The following is a 19,874-nucleotide window of genomic DNA, read 5'->3' as shown; positions in this document are numbered from 1 at the left end:
AGGGTACATTGTTAGGGGTAGTGATTTCTGAACAGTCTCAAAATGGGTGAGCAGTGTGGTCAGGCAGTAGAAAAAGCAAGTAGGATGCTTGGCTGCATACCTAGAGGTATAACAAGCAGGAAGAGGGAGATTGTGATCCCCTTATATAGAGCGCTGGTGAGACCACATTTGGAATACTGTGTTCAGTTCTGGAGACCTCACCTATAAAAAGATATTGACAAAATTGAATGGGTCCAAAGACGGGCTACAAGAATGGTGGAAGGTCTTAAGCATAAAATGTATCAGGAAAGACTTAATGAACTCAATCTGTATAGTCTGGAGGACAGAAGGTAAAGGGGGGACATGATCGAAACATTTAAATATGTTAAAGGATTAAATAAGGTTCAGGAGGGAAGTGTTTTTAATAGGAAAGTGAACACAAGAACAAGGGGACACAATCTGAAGTTAGTTGGGGGAAAGATCAAAAGCAACGTGAGGAAATATTATTTCACTGAAAGAGTAGTAGATCCTTGGAACAAACTTCCAGCAGACGTGGTTGGTAAATCCACAGTAACTGAATTTAAACATGCCTGGGATAAACATATATCCATTGTAAGATAAAATACAGGAAATAGTATAAGGGCAGACTAGATGGACCATGAGGTATTTTTCTGCCGTCAGTCTTCTATGTTTATATGTTTCTATCATGCAAAAGTTGATTTATTTCAGTAATGCAACTTAAAAGGTGAAACTAATGTATGAGACAGAGTCATTATATGCAAAGCAAGAAATTTCAAGCCTTGATTTGTCCTAATTGTGATGATTATGGAGCACAGCTCACGAAAATCCCATATCCAATGTCAGAAAATTGAAATATTGCATGCAATCAATAAAACAAGGATTGTACATAGAACAATATCAGACCTCTGAAAATTATAAGCATGCATATGTGCTTCATATCATATTCTTCATTTTCCAGATTCTTGAAGAAGGCAAAGAGGGTGGGGGCAGTACGAATCTCTGGGAGAGCTGATTACAGAGCCCCCCCCCCCCCACAGAGAAGGCTCTTCCCTAGGCCCCGCCAAGTGACATTGTCTAGTTGACGGGACCTGGAGAAGTCTGACTCTGTGGGACCTAACCAGATGCTGGGATTCATGCAGCAGAAGGCGGTCCCGTAAGTAATATGGTCTGATGCCATGAAGACCTCCAAGGTCCCTTCCAACTTTATTATTATTACACTTGAAATGGCATTAGGTTGGACAAAACCATTCTGTAAAATATATTGGATCAATTGAAAATAAAATGAAGACATCTTGATTATTCTGGTGTTTTATATCTACATGTCTAATTTCTCATATATGTATTTATATATCTATATTTCTCTCTATACACTATGCATTTATAACTCAAGTATATACTTTTACAGATTACGCATGCATCACAAACATTTCTAGATGCACCTATGCGAGCTCTGATATGAAAAATTGAAAAAAGTGGAAAATCTCCCTCAAAACATCATAAATCTCTCTTGAAGATAAGCAGAGCCATAGAGCAATTACAGAAGTTCAAAGAGAATCTAAGATTTGCGGTTTTAAGGGAAGACGGATCTTCTTTTGCTATCACGAAGTGAGTACAATAAATCTTAATAAAATGGCTGAAGGGGCTGACCCTAGCCTTGGGAAAATTGAAACGAAACTGGATAAATTACTTCAGATTGTTGGCGGCTTTGAACAAAGATTCCAGCAAGTCGAAGGTGTATTGGAAAATCTTTCCCTAGATATTAAAATAGTTAAAAAGGGAGTAGATGAGTCAGCTGAAAAAATTCGGAACTTAGACCAACAAGTTAAAAGCCAAGCTGAGGTTTGTAAGCAATATAATTATAGGTTTGCCAATTTGGGGGATCATCAAAGGAGAAGAAATTTATATCTGTGTGTTTTTAGACCAGATTTTGCTCCAGGCTTGAAATTAGCTGAAGCACTTTTTGCTTGGATGAAAGCTCAGGGCGCTCAAGTTATTTAAGCTTGTTGACACTCATCCAGACCCCAACAGCCTCCAGGCACCGGCACATTACTTCCACTGCTTTGCTCACTGGACATGGGGTGGAGATGTATAACTGAGTATCATCAGCCTACCGATGATACCTCACCCCATGCCCTTGGATGATCTCATCCAGTGGTTTTATGTATATATTAAATAGCAGGAGGGAGTGGACTGACCCCTGAGGCACCCCACAAGGGAGAGGCCTAGAGGTCGACCTTTTACTCCCCCACTAACACTGACTGCAACCAACCGGAGAGATAGGAGAACCACTGAAGAACAGTGCCTCCCACTCCCAACCCCTCCAGCCACCGCAGAAGGATACCATGGTCGATGGTATCGGAAGCCGCTGAGAGGTCAAGAAGCACCAGGATGTGATGCACCATGCTACTGTTACTAAAAGGAAATTGGGAATTTTGAAATTATGTTTATAAAGCTTTTGATAAAGTTAACCATAGCCATTTATACAAATTATGTAAGGAATTAAATATGGGGGACAAATTTTGTGGAATTATAAAAGAGATTTATAAAGGGAATGAAGCGTATATAAGGGTGAATGGACAAAGAACACAGAGAATTAAAATACAAAATGGCACCAAGCAGGGATGCCCTTTATCTCCAATGTTATTTGTAATAGCAATAGCATTGGAAAGTGCTCAAGCAGTAATTGTATTGGGTTGGAAAGAAGCAGCAAAATGGACAATACAGAACTGGTATCGGTACATGGTGGATCACATTCACTTTGAAATTATGGAGGTAAGGATGAACATGTACAATGAAAATAAATTGAAGAAACTGATGGATCGATGGGACATGGTGAGAGGTTATATGACAAGTAGTATTTGTGATCTAGCCATAAAGAATAAATTAGAATCACTCTTTGATATGTAAATAAAATGCAGATCCAGGCTTAGAAGAATGTCAAAGATGTTTGTACAGACTTTCCAAATTTGTGGTGGGGTATGTACGTTGTTAGGTGGTGGGTGCACCTTCACAGGGCACTGTTTTATGTTGTGTGATGTGCAGTCTCTGTGTGTAACATTTAAAAAACCAATAAAAATATATTTTAAAAAAGAGAGAATTAAAATACAAAATGGCACCAAGCAGGGATGCCCTTTATCTCCAATGTTATTTGTAATAGCAATAGCAACATTAGCTAATAAGATAAGACAAGATAATACTTGGGTAGGATATAAAATAGGGGAATTATAAATGAAATTAAACCTATTTGCAGATGTTGTAATTATACTGACCCACACCCTGATGGAGATGATTAAAGGTATAAGAAATATTTTGCAAGAGTTTAAACAGAAATCAGGATTGTCGGTCAATATGGAAAAATCAGAGATTATGTGTTTAAATACAGGCCCGAGAGAGCAGATAGAAATTAGGAAAGAATCAGGGTTGAAGTTAGGATTAAATAAAATTAAATATTTGGTTATTTGGTTATTGAGAAACCCAGCGAAAATCGAGGAGGTGAATTATAGACAAATGTGCAGGAAAATGTTGAAACAGATGAGGAGCTGGAAAGAGAAAAAGCTAAGGAGAATGGCTAAAATAAGAGTATTAAAAATGATGATAGTTCCCAAAATGATGTACCTGTTTCAGGTATTGCCATGGGGGTTATCAGCATCAAAGTTTAGGGAGTGGGATAAAAAACTTAATTATTGGGTAGAAGAAGAAAAGAGACTGAGAATAAGGAAAAAGTGGTTAATAGCGAATGAAAAAGAGGGCGGAATTCCTTGTTTGGAGTTGTGTAGAGAAGCATTTCAAATTGAAAGATTAATAGAGTTGCAATTATTTGAAAATAAATGGGTGAAATTGGAAAAAGAGATAAATGGGATGAAGAATAGAGAATTAATTTTTATGAAGTGGAATAGGAGCGATTTAGATAAATTAATAGGTCCCATGAAATTTGGAAAAAATGGCAAGGGAAAATAGGATTATATAAATCAAAACTGTCATTGTTATATTAATAAATAGAGATAATGAAACAAATCTAAATAGGTTGTAGGAGAGTTGAAGGGAAGAGGGATAATTAAGTTAGAACAGTTATATGAGAAGGATGCTGCGATTTCACTGAGGCTTCCCTCGCTGGGAAACTCCACCTCTAGACTTCCGTTGCCAGCCAAAGCACCCATTTTTGCACTGGTGAGATTCCCCTGCTGGGATTCCCCTGCAGCATCGCAAAAATACGGAAGTCTGGAGGTGGGGTTTTCCATGGAGGGGAGCCTCATGGGAATCCCACCAGCAGGAAAACGGGCGCTTCAGCTGGCAAAAGGGGTGGATTTTGTGCTTGCACGCATTAATTGCTTTTCCATTGATTCCTATGGGAAACATTGTTTCGTCTTACGAACTTTTCACCTTATGAACCTCGTCCTGGAACTAATTAAGTTCGTAAGACAAGGTATCACTGTACTTTTACATTAAGTTGCATTAAAAGCTTGATTGCTGCTTTGAGAGAAGAATTCTATGATAATGAAACTGTGAAATGTCCAGAATAAGAGGAATTTTGAAGTCAATTAAAGATATTGTGGGTGTGAAATTGTAGGCAATTATTTTTGATTACTGTGTCAGACACTGGTGCTGAACTTATTCTAATTTTATAAAGAAAATATTCTGAAGTATTTTAAATCCCCAAGGCAAGGGCCCTGATTAAAGCAAATTGTGTCTATAATATGCAGGGTACAGAAAAGAAACCTAATGCAATGAAACTTGTACAATGTCAAACACCAGAGCAGCAAAATCTTTAAAGAAATTCTTTGAAATTCTTGCTTCTGCTAGGTTCAAGGTCCTCCAGCAGCCAATAGAAATAACAGAGACATAAAAACAAGAGGACAAAAATGAAAACCCAGAGAAGTATCTGAAATTAATTACAAGGAATAAACTATTTAGAAAAATACCCACAAAACTATTTACATACAGTGCTGATGAATTTAAACCATTTTCACCAAAGTTACATATTGTTCTTTTTAAATAAAATCTCCAATAAGTAGTCTGAGAAAGAAAAACACTACTTAACAGAAAAAAAGAGATGAGTAAGAGATAACCAGTAATCTTATATCATCATAATTACACAAGCAGCATTTTCAACTTTAGATGCAGCAATATTGTAATGTTTCAAGAATGCATATTTCAATTTTTACGACTCCCATCTCTTCTCATTGATTCTACCCATCTTATTGTCTCCTCAGCACAAACTGGCTGCCAAAAGACTAAATAATGCTCTAGATAGACTCAACTGTAATGAAAAACAAATAATTTGCCTGTCTATATTTGTCTCATCACAAAGTTCTTCTGAAAGCTTCCTTTTTGCACCGTCTCTACTACCAACTCTACATAATGAGCAAACAATTCAAATTAGGAAAGTGGTCAGGCTTATTATTCCAGCACCAAGCAGGGCCAATTCCAACCTTTCACAAGCTAAGCCTTGCTCATGCTGCCTGAAAAATCATATCTTATTTTTCTGAAAGGGATTGTGATATACTGTATTTTTATTTTCTACTTAATTCAGAAGCAGCATGAATAGATTTTTCCATACAATAAAGCCTTAAGGCCTCTGGGTCATACTTCTAGTTGAAATAGCAACAATGTACTAAATTCTAACAGTATTAGCTATTAGTTACATCACAGATCAGGAGAAGGCAATGTACAACATCCAAATATGCAACTCCTATCATCTATCATATAAGTTACATTTGTTAAGTTCCAGAATGCTGCACTTGTCCAAACAAACCACTTCAGGCAAAATATAGCAAAAAAAAACAAACCCCAAACAAAATAATAATTCTCCCTCCCCAAGTTTTAACAAATTGTGAAGGATTTGCAATTGATAAGTGAATCCATAAATCATTTGTATATTATTTATGTAGTGCTGCCTCCGAAAAGGGCTGCTAGAAATTGGGTCCTTCCATCCCTTTAACACCTTGGAAGGAATTATAGACTTTAATTAAAAATTCCTCATTAAGATAAAATCATATTAATCAACACAATAATATAAAACATTAAATCTGATGGTGAGCAATATTGCTCAACCCAAAAAATGTCTCAGACTGTCCTTTTTGGGCAAATGGCTTCTCACCAAACCTGTTGCCTCCTAAACACAGCCTCCGCAGGCCACGGGTAAGATCCTGTTTTCTTTGCTGCTGGTTTGTTCCTTTACCTACGGGTACACACTTTGTGCATATGCATGCATGCTCAGTCTCAAGAAAATCCTGAACTAGTGATAGACTTCGATTGCTTATACCGCTGAATAGTCTCTCTCCTGATCTTTCAACAATATTGATGTTTTTAATTGTGAAATGTTGTATGGATTGTTTTTATTGTATGCCACTCAGAGTCATGTTTTTCTATATAGATGTGATTAAATAAATAAATAAAAATTAGTTCAACTACTTGCTGTCTGTAGAAGAGTAAAAAGCTGACCTTCCAAAAGAATTCACAACCTTTAATGTGAACCTCAGCTAAGTTGTGATAAACAGGAGAAGGTGAAGAAATTACTCAAGCTTGTCCAGAGAAAAATGAGCTAAAGTCAGGCATTCAAGATTCTATGATTTAAAAAGTACCATTGTACAGTAGTTTCTAGTGGTGTCCTTTTCCTGACTAAGGTCTATTTTGAAGAGTTGGCATCTCTAATAAAACGGGGTCAGGGATATATCATGCAGTAATCATTTTCCATCTTATCTATGAGAAGTAATTTTCTCACATTTTCAATAACCATCCTATTCACTAATGATATATAAAATAATTTGAATTGTAAATGTTTCAAGCTCAAAATGTTAAACTGAAAACAGTTATTCCTGGGAGTGTTTCAAGATTTAAATAACCATCCAAAGTAATCAAAACAATCCAATGAAGCTCAAATTAATTGTTTGAAAAAGTGTTGCCAGATTTAAACATTTGAAACCGTTTGCACATTCTTCTTAGCCTATTTGTAATTGCTAATAATAAAACTTGTTTCCTGTGTTCCAGATATTGTCTGCCTTATGTTTTACTGTATACTTTTTCTCTGTTATCCTGGAGGAAGTAAACTAGGCACTTGACCAATAATAACTAAATATATTCAAATATTTCAGTTGTAGGACTCTATTAAGTATAATCTTTCCATATTATCCATGATGTATCACAAACATGTTCAAAATTTGTTCAATACATATAAACATAGACACCAATAACATGCAAGACATATATACAGTAATTTTGTTTATGATTGCTTTGTGTTCCCATTCCTTCATCCCTAAAGTGACCAGATTTTAACATTGCTAAAGAGGAACACCATTGACCGGGGTGGGGCGTGGGAGGGGGAGCCAGCAATCCAGATTAATCAGATCGCTTAAGTTTTGAGAAGACAAACTCACCACCGCTGAGTTGGTACTTATTTGCTGCTGCTTGCACAACACACACACACACAGAGTGAAAAATACCAACCTAAACTTCTCTGCACTCTTTCCTTCTGTCTGGAGCCATTCAGAGCCTGCCCACATGGCCGAGGGCCCTCCCCCTGATGTTAATTGCAAAGCCTGTGGGGTGTCAGCTGCCTGTTGTTAACACTTTCCTGCCCTTTTCATGGCAGGTCAAAGGGGAAAGCGAAAGAGACTGCCGGCCCCATCCTTCGGGAGCCACTTCCAAGCCACTGCCTTCCTCCTCGCTGGCCCTGCGCTTGGGTTCAACCCAGGGAAAAAAGGGAAGGGGCGGGGAGAGGCTGGAGAAGGGAGCCATCCACTTCTCTTTTCCCCTGACAGCGGTTTTGGGTGGGGCTGCCTCCAAGGCTCCCAAGTTCCAAAAGGGGGGAATGGGAGGAAGCTGCACCTGGGACATTTCAGATGGAGGGCGGGGAAGTACGCATGGACTTTGCCAAAGCATCGCCAAAAAGGAAGGATGGGCTCCCTTTGAGTTTGCTCTGCCTCGGGATTCACTTGCTCTCACTCTCACTTTCCCAGTTACACAGGTTTCATTTCCCGCTACGTTGTCTTCCTCCCATTCCCACCTCATGGAGCAGCAAGCCCATAATGCCTTTCTCCTGCTGTTCCCTAACTTGTAAAAATCAGGACTTTTAAAAAACGTTGCGGGATGCGGGATAAATTATTAAAAATCGGGGCTGTCCTGCCAAAAGCGGGACGTTGGCTCATCTTATTCACCCCCCAGAATCTAGTCAGAATTAGGAGAATTCCCATTCTCCAGGTACAGCCATCCATCTAAAACAAATGGTGTTTTCTTTACATGAATAAGTTTGTCATAGATCATAAAGACTGAGTGAAAATAAGCAAATTTTAAGCATGCTGCATGGTAAGGGTGTTATCACAAAAGATAATTAGGCCTGTTTCCATTTATCTTCTTATTTGGGAAGTTATTTATTTCAGTCTTTTCCTTTTAATGGGGTGAAATCTATTTTGCAAGTTGGCATGTGAGTTATACTAAATTAATGCAAAGCCATTATTTACATTTTGAGATCACTGTCTATGCTGTACCAAGGCATATGGAAAATGTTAACCATTTATCTAATGTTGACTAACAAGTCAAAACTTTCAGGATTTTTCCCCACTCTGACTAATGGAGATGGATGCTTAGTATTGCTCTTTCCTACTGTTTTGTGTCTCACAGCCCCAGCATCTGTCTTTTTTGCCACTGGAAAAACAAAATTCATGAATAACATTGTTTTCCAAAAAATGCATAGCAGATCCTGTGTCCTGCAGACAATTCTTCTAGAAAGCAATAATTGGACTGCATAAAAACATCATTACAAATACTGAAAAAAAATTGAATAACATTGAATTTCTACTTCTAGCATTTAATATAAATACATGTTAAGCTGCAAGTAGCATGAATATGTATAATACATACACATATCAACATACATCTATAAGAGAAAATAATCAAATCCATTTAAAATAATACAGTATATCTGAATTAATATGGTTTCTATGTGTACAAGATTTTGCTATATTTTGGTATGACATATATTTTCTGTTATTTGTATTTTTAATAGTACACCAATTTATACCATTTTATTTCAAAGAAGATGAGACTAAACTGAATTATTTTAAAAAAGACCAAAACAAAACTCATAAGATCCAAAAACCTACTCCCAAAATGTAAGCAGCTGCATTTGTGAGCTTTTGATATCAGGAGGAAAAATAATTTATAAATATGTTTTAATTCAAGCTACATTTAAGAAACAATGGTCGTTGCAATGACAAGAATGAATCTTATCTCTGCTTACTTGCTTATACCAAGTCTCATTGAATTAGTATAAGCTTACTTATAAGTTAAAATTTACATCGTTAGATAATCTAGGCATAGAAAGTAGCCATACCTTCCATTGGCCCACTGTCTTTTCAAACATTTTCCAACTATACAAACAGCACAAAATACCCACCCATGCATATCAACTACTGCTAGACAAAGTGTTGAAAAACGTCCATAACACTTACCAAGACAACATGGTGTCACCCATGAGGAATGGTTAATTTGAGATATACAGGCTGTTCTTTCTGGCTTCCATGCTACAGTAGGGGTCTCCATCTGGTTGTATGCCATGCATCTAAAGAACATTGCTTTCTTTTCCTGGGAAGGCATCTTTCTTTTTCTTTTCAGTTGCAAAATATTCCCTTGCTTTGCCCTTACTAGGCTGCCGGTCACTTGTTGCAGTAGTAACAGGGAAAGTCAGGAACTGCCTTCTTTTCAGCTGCCCGGCACAAATAATATTTCTCCCTACCTCCTTTCATTAGCATTCCATTCAAGCAGCACAAATGAATCCATTCATTTCCTTCTTTCTATTTTTTTTTTTTGTCCTCAGAAACTCACAGGATGAATGAGGGTTATCTAGGAAGATAAGGCCTGGGCCTGAGAATTTCATTTAGCCTGATTGCTTACAATCTGTGCCTCTAAATGCAGGGGCCTTCAATGCTGCATATCAATTTTGACTGCTTCCTTTTTCCTATTCCATCCCTTCTTCTCCTCTGCCAGCAGGAGATTGTACATTCAGCCATCAAGAATACCCATCAGGGTGAAAACTGTAAGACTCTTTCATGCCTGCATTTGAAATATTTAAGTAGAGGATCTTCTCTGCTATTAGGAGCTTTGTTAGGGCTCTATTAGAGAGAGAAAAAATTCTAGCCCCAAAATGTCTGTCATGCTTTGTAACGCTACAGCCTCTTGGCCAAAAAAGATTGATCTACACAGATGACACAGTCTCTCAGAAATTTCTGCATCATGTCAGGTTAATGAATAGGGGACTGCTCAAGGCAATATTGATGTTTCTGTAAAGGCACAGCGGATCTGCTGATGACTTCATGAAGTTGGCAAGATCAGAAGCAAAAAGCCTGAGACTAGACAGGGCCATTATCAAAGCATAAGACAAGCAGCAAGAAGGCTATTACCACATACAGCTGAGAGAAAGAAATGTACACTTTAAACCATGTATCAATAGAGGACTTGATTCCAGAGTAGCTGACTTTTGTAAAAGAGACAGCACAAGTAGTAAAAGTAATGTATTTATCAGAGATTTGTCCTTGATCTTGTTACCTCTCCAATGCTGGCTAAGTTTTTAGAATTTTTTTTTTGCCCTGGGTAAAGTTCTAACATATTTTAGAATATTTAGAACAGTTTAAGATGTTAGAACGGGGCCTAGGGGAAGAGCCTTCTCTGTCGGGCCCCCGGCTCTCTGGAATCAGCTCCCCCTGGAGATTCGCACCACACCACCCTCCTTACCTTTCGCAAGAATCTTAAGACTCGTTTATTCCTCCAGGTTTGAGGCAATTAGATTTCAGCCCTCATAGATCTCATAGATCGATAAATAGATTGATAGATAGATAGATAGATAGATAGATAGATAGATAGATAGATAGATAGATATTTGATTTCATTGCTATATTAGAAAAGGACAAGAACATTTGTTGAGAACTAGAAGAGTACCCAACCATCAATAGGTACACTTGGAGAATGAACACAAATTTGGAGATATTCATATATTATGATGGAATAACATCAGGGGAGAACTGAGTGGATCGACAGTGAAAGCTGTGCAGAATCCAGGAGATTAGGGTCAAATCCTAGCAAAATCTTGTTTTCACAGAGAATGACACAATTTTCTAGGCTGACTTTTTAAAAATAGCTGTGTCACAATGTTTGCATTTCAAGAAGATATATAGAGAAAAGGAAGTTTTAACAAGATTTTTAGTTTTATTAATATACCTATCATTCATTTATCATCATTTTAGCCATTGCCTATCACTGCAGGAGGAAGGCCTCTTCCCATTATTTCCAATCCATATGGTTCTGAGCTTTCTTTTGCCAATACTGCCCACAATGCTTGATGATGTCATCAATCTCTCTTGTTCAGTAGTGGGTTCTAAATCCCATTGCTACCTGTTCATTTGTATGCACGTGTAAATGCTTCTGCGCATGCACAGAAGTCTTCAAAAAGGGTGGGTGGAGCCTCCCCCACCTCCCCTACTGGTTCGCTGAACTGGGCCAAAACGGGACAACCACCACTGATCTTATTTTAGGTCACTGTTGTGGACACTTTGTCAAGTGAAATTCATTCTAAGACTTTGTTGGTCCACCTGCCGCCAGCTCTTCTTGCTATGTGACCAGTCCATTTCCATTTTTTTAAACTCATGATTGCATCATACACTTTCATTTGTTCTATAATCCATGTGCAGTTCTTTATATTTTGTCTTGTAATGCCAAGCATGTGTCTTTCCATAGCTCTTAGTGCCACTTGTTCAATTTCTTTATTGTATCACCTTCCATTGAGATTTATTGGCCAAGTGTGCTGTTGAGTGGTGTTGCTGGTTCCTTTAGTCTACAATTGTTTCCCTCTTTGTGCAGCTCTAGTATGTGTTTCTTCAGGATCTTATGAGAACAGAACATCATCTGCAATTATTAAGTGGTTTAAATAAGTACCATTGATTTTTATTCCATCTTTTGCCCAAACTAGTTTGCGAAATAGTTCTTCAAGACAGGCTGAGAAAAGAATAGGTGATATTGTATCACCTTGCCATACACCTCTTTCTTTGTTGATTTCCACCTTTCAAATACACACACACACACACACACACATACTTCTTTTCAAGGTTCCTAGTTATTAAGACTGCAAAAAAAATACATGAAATGTGATTTTGCCTACTGATATTGCCTACAGTAATAAAAGCCAAATATACAAGAAGAAGGAAAAATAATTCCATGACTCAGAAAATCAAGCTTTAGCACTTTAGTACTTTAGCTGATTGCAGAATTTGATACAAAATTCCCATCAAGCATGTGCATGCATGTGTTTTCTTAATATAAATATATTAATATAATACAGTGGTACCTCTTCTTACGAACGCCTCTTCATATGAACTTTTCGAGAAACGAACTGGGTGTTCAAGATTTTCTTGCCTCTTCTTACGAACCATTTTCGTCTTACGAACCCTCGCGTTTCTCTTGGCTGCTGCTGCTGCTGCAAGTAGCGGCCAAAACAAGCGATTTTAGGTTTGAAGGCTCTGAGGATTGCAAGGGAACTGCAGCCAGGCTTTGCTGTGCAGGGTCTCTAGCCCCCAGCCCTTCTGCTACCATCACCGCAAAGCACGAAGGCGGTGTCCAAGGAGCTCTCCGCAGCTGCCCCATTTCACTGCCAGTTTCCCCCTCTCGCCTGCCGATTCCTGTGCTCAAAGGTGAGTGGAGGAAGCGGCAGGCGAGAGGGGATTTCCCCCATCTCCCTGCAAAAATGTGTCAGTGGGAGCCCTGGCTATCCATCATCCACCTCCCCCTCCTGCCAGAAGTCCATGGGGGCCAAAGCCCTATGTGGGGAAGTGTGGAACCTTCGGCTCCTGGACAGGCAGGACAGCATGGAGCCACTGCCTTCCCGCCCAGCTACCTTGCCTGTTTCCCCCGCACACACCCTCGGCCAATGGCGCCTGCCCTGCCTGCTCCAAAAGACACACCGAGGCTGCCCGGGAGTCCCTGCTGCCAGGATGGTTGGGGGGGGCAAGCCGCTGCCAAGACGGGTTGGCAGGGGGGGGAGAGCTTTGCCTCAGCCGTTTCTTCTGAGGGTGGCCCACTGTCTTCTTTCCTGGGTGCGGAGATGACGCCCTCCCCTGCCTCCTCTCTGCTGGGCTCTACCAGCTTTCCTCCCATCCGCCCCTGTCTCCTTCAAAGAAGGCGAGGGGAGATTTGACGGGACGCCTGGCAGCTTTATTTCAATTCTTCCGTCCGGAAGATCCCAGGTGCCTCCTTCCCTGTGCGGGAGGGGCTTGAGCAGAGAGGGACACTGGTGGGGGAGTCATCTTCCTAAATGGAGGGGTGTGAGATTCGTGGCACTGAAACCTCAGGATCCACAGCGGGGAAGAGCCCATTGAAGTTTTGGCTGCTCCCCTTTCCTTTTTCTCTTCCACCTCCTCCCCATTCCTTTTTCTTCTCCCTCTCCCCCTTCCTTCTCCTCCTTCCCCTTTTTTATATCCTGCCTTTATCCCCTCTTCCTCCTCATTCCTCCTCCTACTCCTCCTCTCTTTCTTTCTCCTCGCCTTCCTCTTCCTCCCTTCCTTTCTTCCCCTCCCCTTCCCCCTCCTCTTCCTTTCCTTCCTCTTCCCCCTTCTTTCTATCCTGCCTTTCTATCCCCTTCCTTCCTTCCCTTCTTCCCCCTCCCCCTCCATGTGAGAATGCCCTCTCCCCCTCCCTCCCCACCAAGGGCTGAGCCAGGGTTGCCGGGCGATGCCTGGACCACACTCCCTCCTTGTAGCAAAAGGCTTACGGTAATGTGATTCCTGCTGAAAAGCTCTCTTCTATGAGAAAAAACTTTTCTCTTTCTCTCTCTCTCTCACACACAATTCCTGCCTGGGTATGAAAGGGTGCAGGAGGGGAGAAAGGGACCACAGAGCCCATCATCCCCTCCACACAGCTTCCACCCCAGCAGCAGAACCTCCCTCAGCCAGCACAGTCTACCTGTCTCTCACACACACTCCTACCTGGGTATCAAAGGAGTGGGGGGTCTTGTTGGAAAGGGTGCTTCTAGACTCTTCCTGGATTGAACCACCCCCCTTTGTAGACTTTCTGCACCCCCTCTCCACCTCAAAAAAAAGGAAGGGGGAGAGGGAGAGGGAGAAGGAAAGAGGAGAAAAAGAGAGGCAGAGGAAGGAGGAGGAGGAGAAAGAGGGAAGAGGAGACAAGAGGAGGGAAACAGACCCTCATGGGACCCTCCGTTCTTTTGCTGCAATGGCCACTGACTACAAGATACAAGGCGGCTCCATCCTTCACTTGGTCCTAGCCCTGCGTGCAGGTCTGCGATGATGACATCCCCTGACACACTTCCCCCCCTTTCCCAAAGCCCCCAGATGTGGGTGAGCCTCACCCTCCCCTTGAGGCATTGTGGTTAGCCCGTTAGGTTCAAACCCATCCCACCACTTTTCCCATTTGCCCAAACTGAAGCCTCGGTTCAAGCTCTTCGCCGGCCTCCTATCCAAATGAATCCCGCCCCCAAAAAAACCCTCACACCTTGGGTGGGTGGCATTGCAGCAAAAGAGCAGAGGTTCTGCTGCCAGGGTGGAAGCTGTGTGTGGGTGGGGTGGGTGCCATTGGCCACGGGTGTATGTGGGGGGGAGACGGGCAAGGCAGCTGGGTGAGAAGGCAGTGGTTCTGGGCTCTCCTGCCTGTCCAGGAGCTGAAAGGTCTCCCTTTCCCCACACAGGGTTTTGGCCCCTGTGGGCTTCTGGCAGGAAGGGGCGGCAGGTGATGGATGACCGGGGCTCCCACTGACACATTTTGGCAGGGTGATGGGGGAAATCCCGTCTCGCCCACTGCTTCCTCGGTTCGCCCCCTTTTTTTTAATGCGTTAAATGTTTGGATTTCCTAATGGGTTTGCACGCATTATTCGCTTTTACATTGATTTCTATGAAAACATTGTTTCTTCTTACTAACTTTTCTACTTACGAACCTGGTCACGAAATGAATTAAGTTCGTAAGAAAAGGTACCACTGTATTAATATATTAATATTAATAAATACTGAATTCTAATGAAAGGGGAAATGTGGATCATTGTGAATCTCTAAAAGATACAATTATCCTCCAGTCCAGACAGTGTTTCTGTCCAAGAGTAGAAAAGGTAACCCAAAAGACGCAAACTTCCCAAGTTTAGGTAGTCTATGTCAGGCACAAGTAACCAGGAACAGGAGTTTACTTCAAAGCACTTCAAGTTCATTACATGCTATCTATACACAAGAGCCTGATCTTCAAACGGTCAAGGAAAAATTGGTGCTAGATAATGTTCTGCTTGGGCCTAATCAGATCAGAATAAAGGACCACCCACTCGCAGAAAATTCAAACCAAACATATCTATATTTAAAAATGATTTGTACAAAACAAGGTCAGGCTTTTAGTCCATGTTGGCAGTGTTTTTGGGCAAATTGTCTAATAGATAAGAAGTGGGCTGTGGCCAGGAGCCAAATCCAATTTAGATATTCCTCAATGTTCCAATGTCCTTCAAACACACACACTCATGAATCTTCATGTTTCCCTCAGACTGCTGCGTCTCTGCACAATGAACTTAAAGGGATAACAGCAGTTTGCCAGCAAAGCATTTCTGGAACCCCTGATCTAGGACCTCCATCATTGCAAGTGTTGAATCTCCACGCCTCTTTTCCCATAAATCCTCACTGTCTGGGTGTGGTCAACTGTTTCCTAGAGATATTCACTCTCTATACTTTCTTCCATAGATTCACCTTCTAGAACTTTTCCCATAAAGATACTCCTACCTGCTTCATGACCTTCTGACCCTGGCATCTAATAGGGGCTCCTGGTCCCCAATGTCCCCCTCCTACCCTGAGTCAGACATTGCCATACAATCTCTGGTGGTTCCCCAGGTTTCTCAGGTTCCAATTCTCCCTCACTTTCACTCTGACTCAGCTGTCAAGATCATTGCCCTAGGGTATCAAGATGGACCCGGTTCATCCTTCTCAGTGACTAACTGAGTGACTATCTGTGACTAACTCAGTGACTATCTGTGACTAACTGAGCTGGTTGTGGACCACTCACAACAGATAAAAGTCAACAGAATTCACAGGAGGCTGGATTCTCTTGTGTGACCATAGTGACTCCAAACTGATGTGTTTGACCCAGGCTCTGCCTAGTTATGTCCTACAGTCTAATTTAAAAATCAATTAAATGTTAATGGTGAAGAAAACTGAAGGAAAGTGATTTGGAAGCTTTAAACTGGAGAGCAAAACACAGCACGAAAATAGTACAAATCATCAAAACATTATTTAGCTCTAATATCTATTTACATACACATCATGAGATATGCTAAAATAGCTTACCCAATGCTACTTTTCTTGGTTTATTTTTGTTTTTCAGTATAGTATTAGTATAAATGATGAGTGAGAAAACAAAATCAATATTAATATTTTGGGTTATATTGCTGAACACGAGAGCTCTTGCTGAGCAGTGTTCATGCCTGGGAAAGTTTTAAGATACAAACATTTGCAACCTGTTAAAAATCTTTCCCTAAATATAAATAATTAAGCAAGCTGCAATCTTCCAGAAGTCTAACAAGCTATTGGCCATATAGAATGTTTTTACAAAGAGATGCCTAACTAAAAATTAATGATTATGCTCTTAGACTGTTTGTACAAAAGAAGGTTATTTATGACTAAATTCACTTTAGTCTTATAGTCCTACATAATAAATGTGACCAAAAAAAAATAGTCAGCATTTATTGTCAGAAAAGATAATGGACCTAAAATAGTTATCATTTATTATGTTTTTTCCTCAAAGCTGCTGAATTGAAGATCAGATATTTAAGTGTCTAATAAACATTCTCTCTCTATTTTGGTCACAGAAATTTATCAAAAAAGATATGTCTCACATAAAAACTAAAATGAATGCTAGAATTCATTTATAGCATGGATATATTTAGGCATGAAAAGGATCACATTCTATTACATAACGAAATAAATCTTTTATAGATGACATATATTTAGACACCACAGCACTCAGAAAATCATTTTCATATGTTATAACAGAAAAATTCATGTACATAATTGCCAGTCATGACTCACTAGAGGTTATATGTATAAACGGCTAGGCTACTGTTCCAAATTTTATCCCTTGCTTCATAGGTACAATGCAAGCCAATATAGAATGTTTTTTTAATGATGTTATGTCTGATACACTTATTAAAATTGGATTCATATGGTGACCAGGAACAAAGTAAAAGGTTCCCAAGGAACACAAATATATATGAGGGAAGAAGTTCAAGAGTTGTCATATTCCATCACTACTCTTACTACCCCAAGTATTTTTTGTTAGAAGCAAAATGCCAGTTCAGTGAAGTGGTAGGCATGATGTGCTGGTGCCTGGAGGCTGTGAGGGTCTAGATGGGAGTTAACAGACTCAAACTCAACCCCGACAAGATCGAGTGACTGTGGGTAATGCCTCCAAAGGACTACACCAACTGTCCATCTTTGGTCCAGCAGGGATGGGACAATACCTCCTCTGATAGGGTGTGCAATCTAGCTGTCCTCCTAGATCCACAGCTGAGGCCAAATCATCATCTCTCGGCTGTGGCTAGGAGGACCCTTGCAGAGGTTCACCTTGTGCACCAGTTGCAGCCCTATCTGAACCAGGAGACCCTTCGCACAGTCACTCATGCCCTTATCACCTCTTGACTCAATTACTACAATGTACTCTACATGGAGCTACGCTTGAAAAGCATTTGGAGATTTCAACTGGTGCAAAATGCAGCCGCATGAGCAATTATGGGAGTACCAATCTGCTGGTTGGTCTCCGAACACAATTCAAGGTGTTATCACTTATAAAGCCCTACAACTATCTTTGGGACCACCTTATGCCACATACCTCCCAGCGACCAATAAGAACCCATAGGGATGGCCTTCTCCGGATCCCATCAGCCAAACAATGTCGGCTAGTGGCCCCTGTGTGAGAGCCTTCTCTGTGGCGGTTCCAATCCCATGGAACTAACAGCCTCCAAAAATTTGCATTCTCCCCACCTTACCAGCCTTGCACAAAGCTGTAAAGACCTGGTTGTTCCAGCAGGCCTGGGACTGTTGATGCTTGAATCATCCAGACATGAATGGGGAATATTAGCGCGAGTATGTGCCTTTTAAGGGGTTTTATTAATGAATGTTTTTTACTGGTTTAAAATTTGTTTTTATGTGTTAGAAGCCGCCCAGAATCTTTTGGGAGTTGGGCGGCATATAAGTATATTTAATTAATAAATAATAAATTAAAATGTATAGAAGGTTTAAGCACTTCCTCTCAGGTTGGTTCACGATTGTTCTAAAAATGACAGACATTTCAGCACTTTCTCAATTCTGGCAGCCAGTCAACTGATAAAGAATTCACAGTGAGGCAAACAAAGAAGATGGGAGTTCTTCCTAGAAACTATCTCTTTCTCTCCCTCCCTCTCTCAGTTTGTAGGTCTCTTTGTCTCTCTGTGTGGCAGAGTGTGGGGGTACAGAAACATAGAAACATAGAAGATTGATGGCAGAAAAAGACCTCATGCTCCATCTAGTCTGCCCTTACACTATTTCCTGTATTTTATCCTAGGATGGATATATTTAGGATGGATATTTATTTAGGATGGCTATATATTTATCTCAGGCATTTTTACATTATAGATTTATCAGAAGGAAGAAAGAAGATTCAAGTTAAAGGTGGAAGATAACAAGAAATGTGACAGTGAAGAAGAGGAGTATCTGAAATTTCAGGACAATAAGAAGAAGACAGGCGGTGATCTTGTGACAAAACAAAGCTGTAAAGAAGCAACAGTCAGTCCAAGAATGTCCAAGACACAGCAAAACAGAGCAGTGGAAAAGAACTGTTAGGGTAAATGGTAGGAGAATGAATAGGATACCTGAAGTGAATGCAGCAGGCCTAACAGCAGAATCTGTTACCAGTTTGGTCAAAGTAGTAGCTTAAGTGAATGGTGGCTGCATCTCCTGTCCACCTCAAAGAGAAATCTGAATAAGCAAGGGCCATTTGTAATTCAAAGCAGAAAACTGATAAGTGGGAATAAACCTAGAGACTGGGAAATAAAACAAGTTATTTATAACACAGGGAATACAGTGGTGCCTCTACCTACTAATGCCTCTATTTATGAACTTTTCTAGATAAGAACTGGGTGTTCAAGATTTTTTCTTTTTCTGCTGTCGGTCTTCTATGTTTCTATGCTTTTGCCTCTTCTCAAAAACCATTTTCCACTTACAAACCCGAGCCTCCAAAACTGTAATAAGAAAAGGCAGGGAAAAGCCTCCATGGGCCTCTCTAGGAATCTCCTGGGAGGAAACAGGGCCTCCACCTCCCTGTGGTTTCCCCAATCACATGCATTATTTGCTTTTACATTGATTCCTATGGGAAAAATTGCTTCTTCTTACAAACTTTTCTATTTAAGAACCTGGTCACAGAACTAATTAAGTTCGTAAGTAGAGGTACCACTGTATAATAAAATGTAAGCATAAAACGTATCAGGAAAGACTTAATGAACTCAATCTGCATAGTCTGGAGGACAGAAGGAAAAGGGGGGACATGATCGAAACATTTAAATATGTTAAAGGGTTAAATAAGGTTCAGGAGGGAAGTGGTTTTTTTATAGGAAAGTGAACACAAGAACAAGGGGACACAATCTGAAGTTAGTTGGGGGAAAGATCAAAAGCAACGTGAGAAAATATTATTTCACTGAAAGAGTAGTAGATCCTTGGAACAAACTTCCAGCAGACATGGTTGGTAAATCCACAGTAACTGAATTTAAACATGCCTGGGATAAACATATATCCATTGTAAGATAAAATACAGGAAATAGTATAAGGGCAGACTAGATGGACAAGGAGGTCTTTTTCTGCCGTCAGTCTTCTATGTTTCTGTTT

The 19,874-nt window shown here is 40.3% G+C and overlaps 1 protein-coding gene across 1 annotated transcript in view; it reads right to left on the bottom strand.

The window, feature by feature from the left end:
- Positions 1-9,625, bottom strand: part of C5H10orf90 (chromosome 5 C10orf90 homolog) — a 135,717-nt gene extending 126,092 nt beyond the window's left edge. The window contains exon 1 of the mRNA XM_070753990.1: positions 9,447-9,625. Within this exon, the coding sequence (XP_070610091.1) occupies positions 9,447-9,591 (145 nt within the window). The 5' untranslated portion in view covers positions 9,592-9,625. The remainder of the gene's footprint in view (positions 1-9,446) is intronic.
- Between the last annotated feature and the right edge of the window lie 10,249 nt (positions 9,626-19,874).

This window comes from Erythrolamprus reginae, chromosome 5 (assembly GCF_031021105.1).
Source record: "Erythrolamprus reginae isolate rEryReg1 chromosome 5, rEryReg1.hap1, whole genome shotgun sequence".
Lineage (NCBI taxonomy): Eukaryota > Metazoa > Chordata > Lepidosauria > Squamata > Dipsadidae > Erythrolamprus > Erythrolamprus reginae.
The sequence above is the reverse complement of the archived record's forward strand: the minus strand, read 5'-3'. Positions and strand labels throughout refer to the sequence as shown.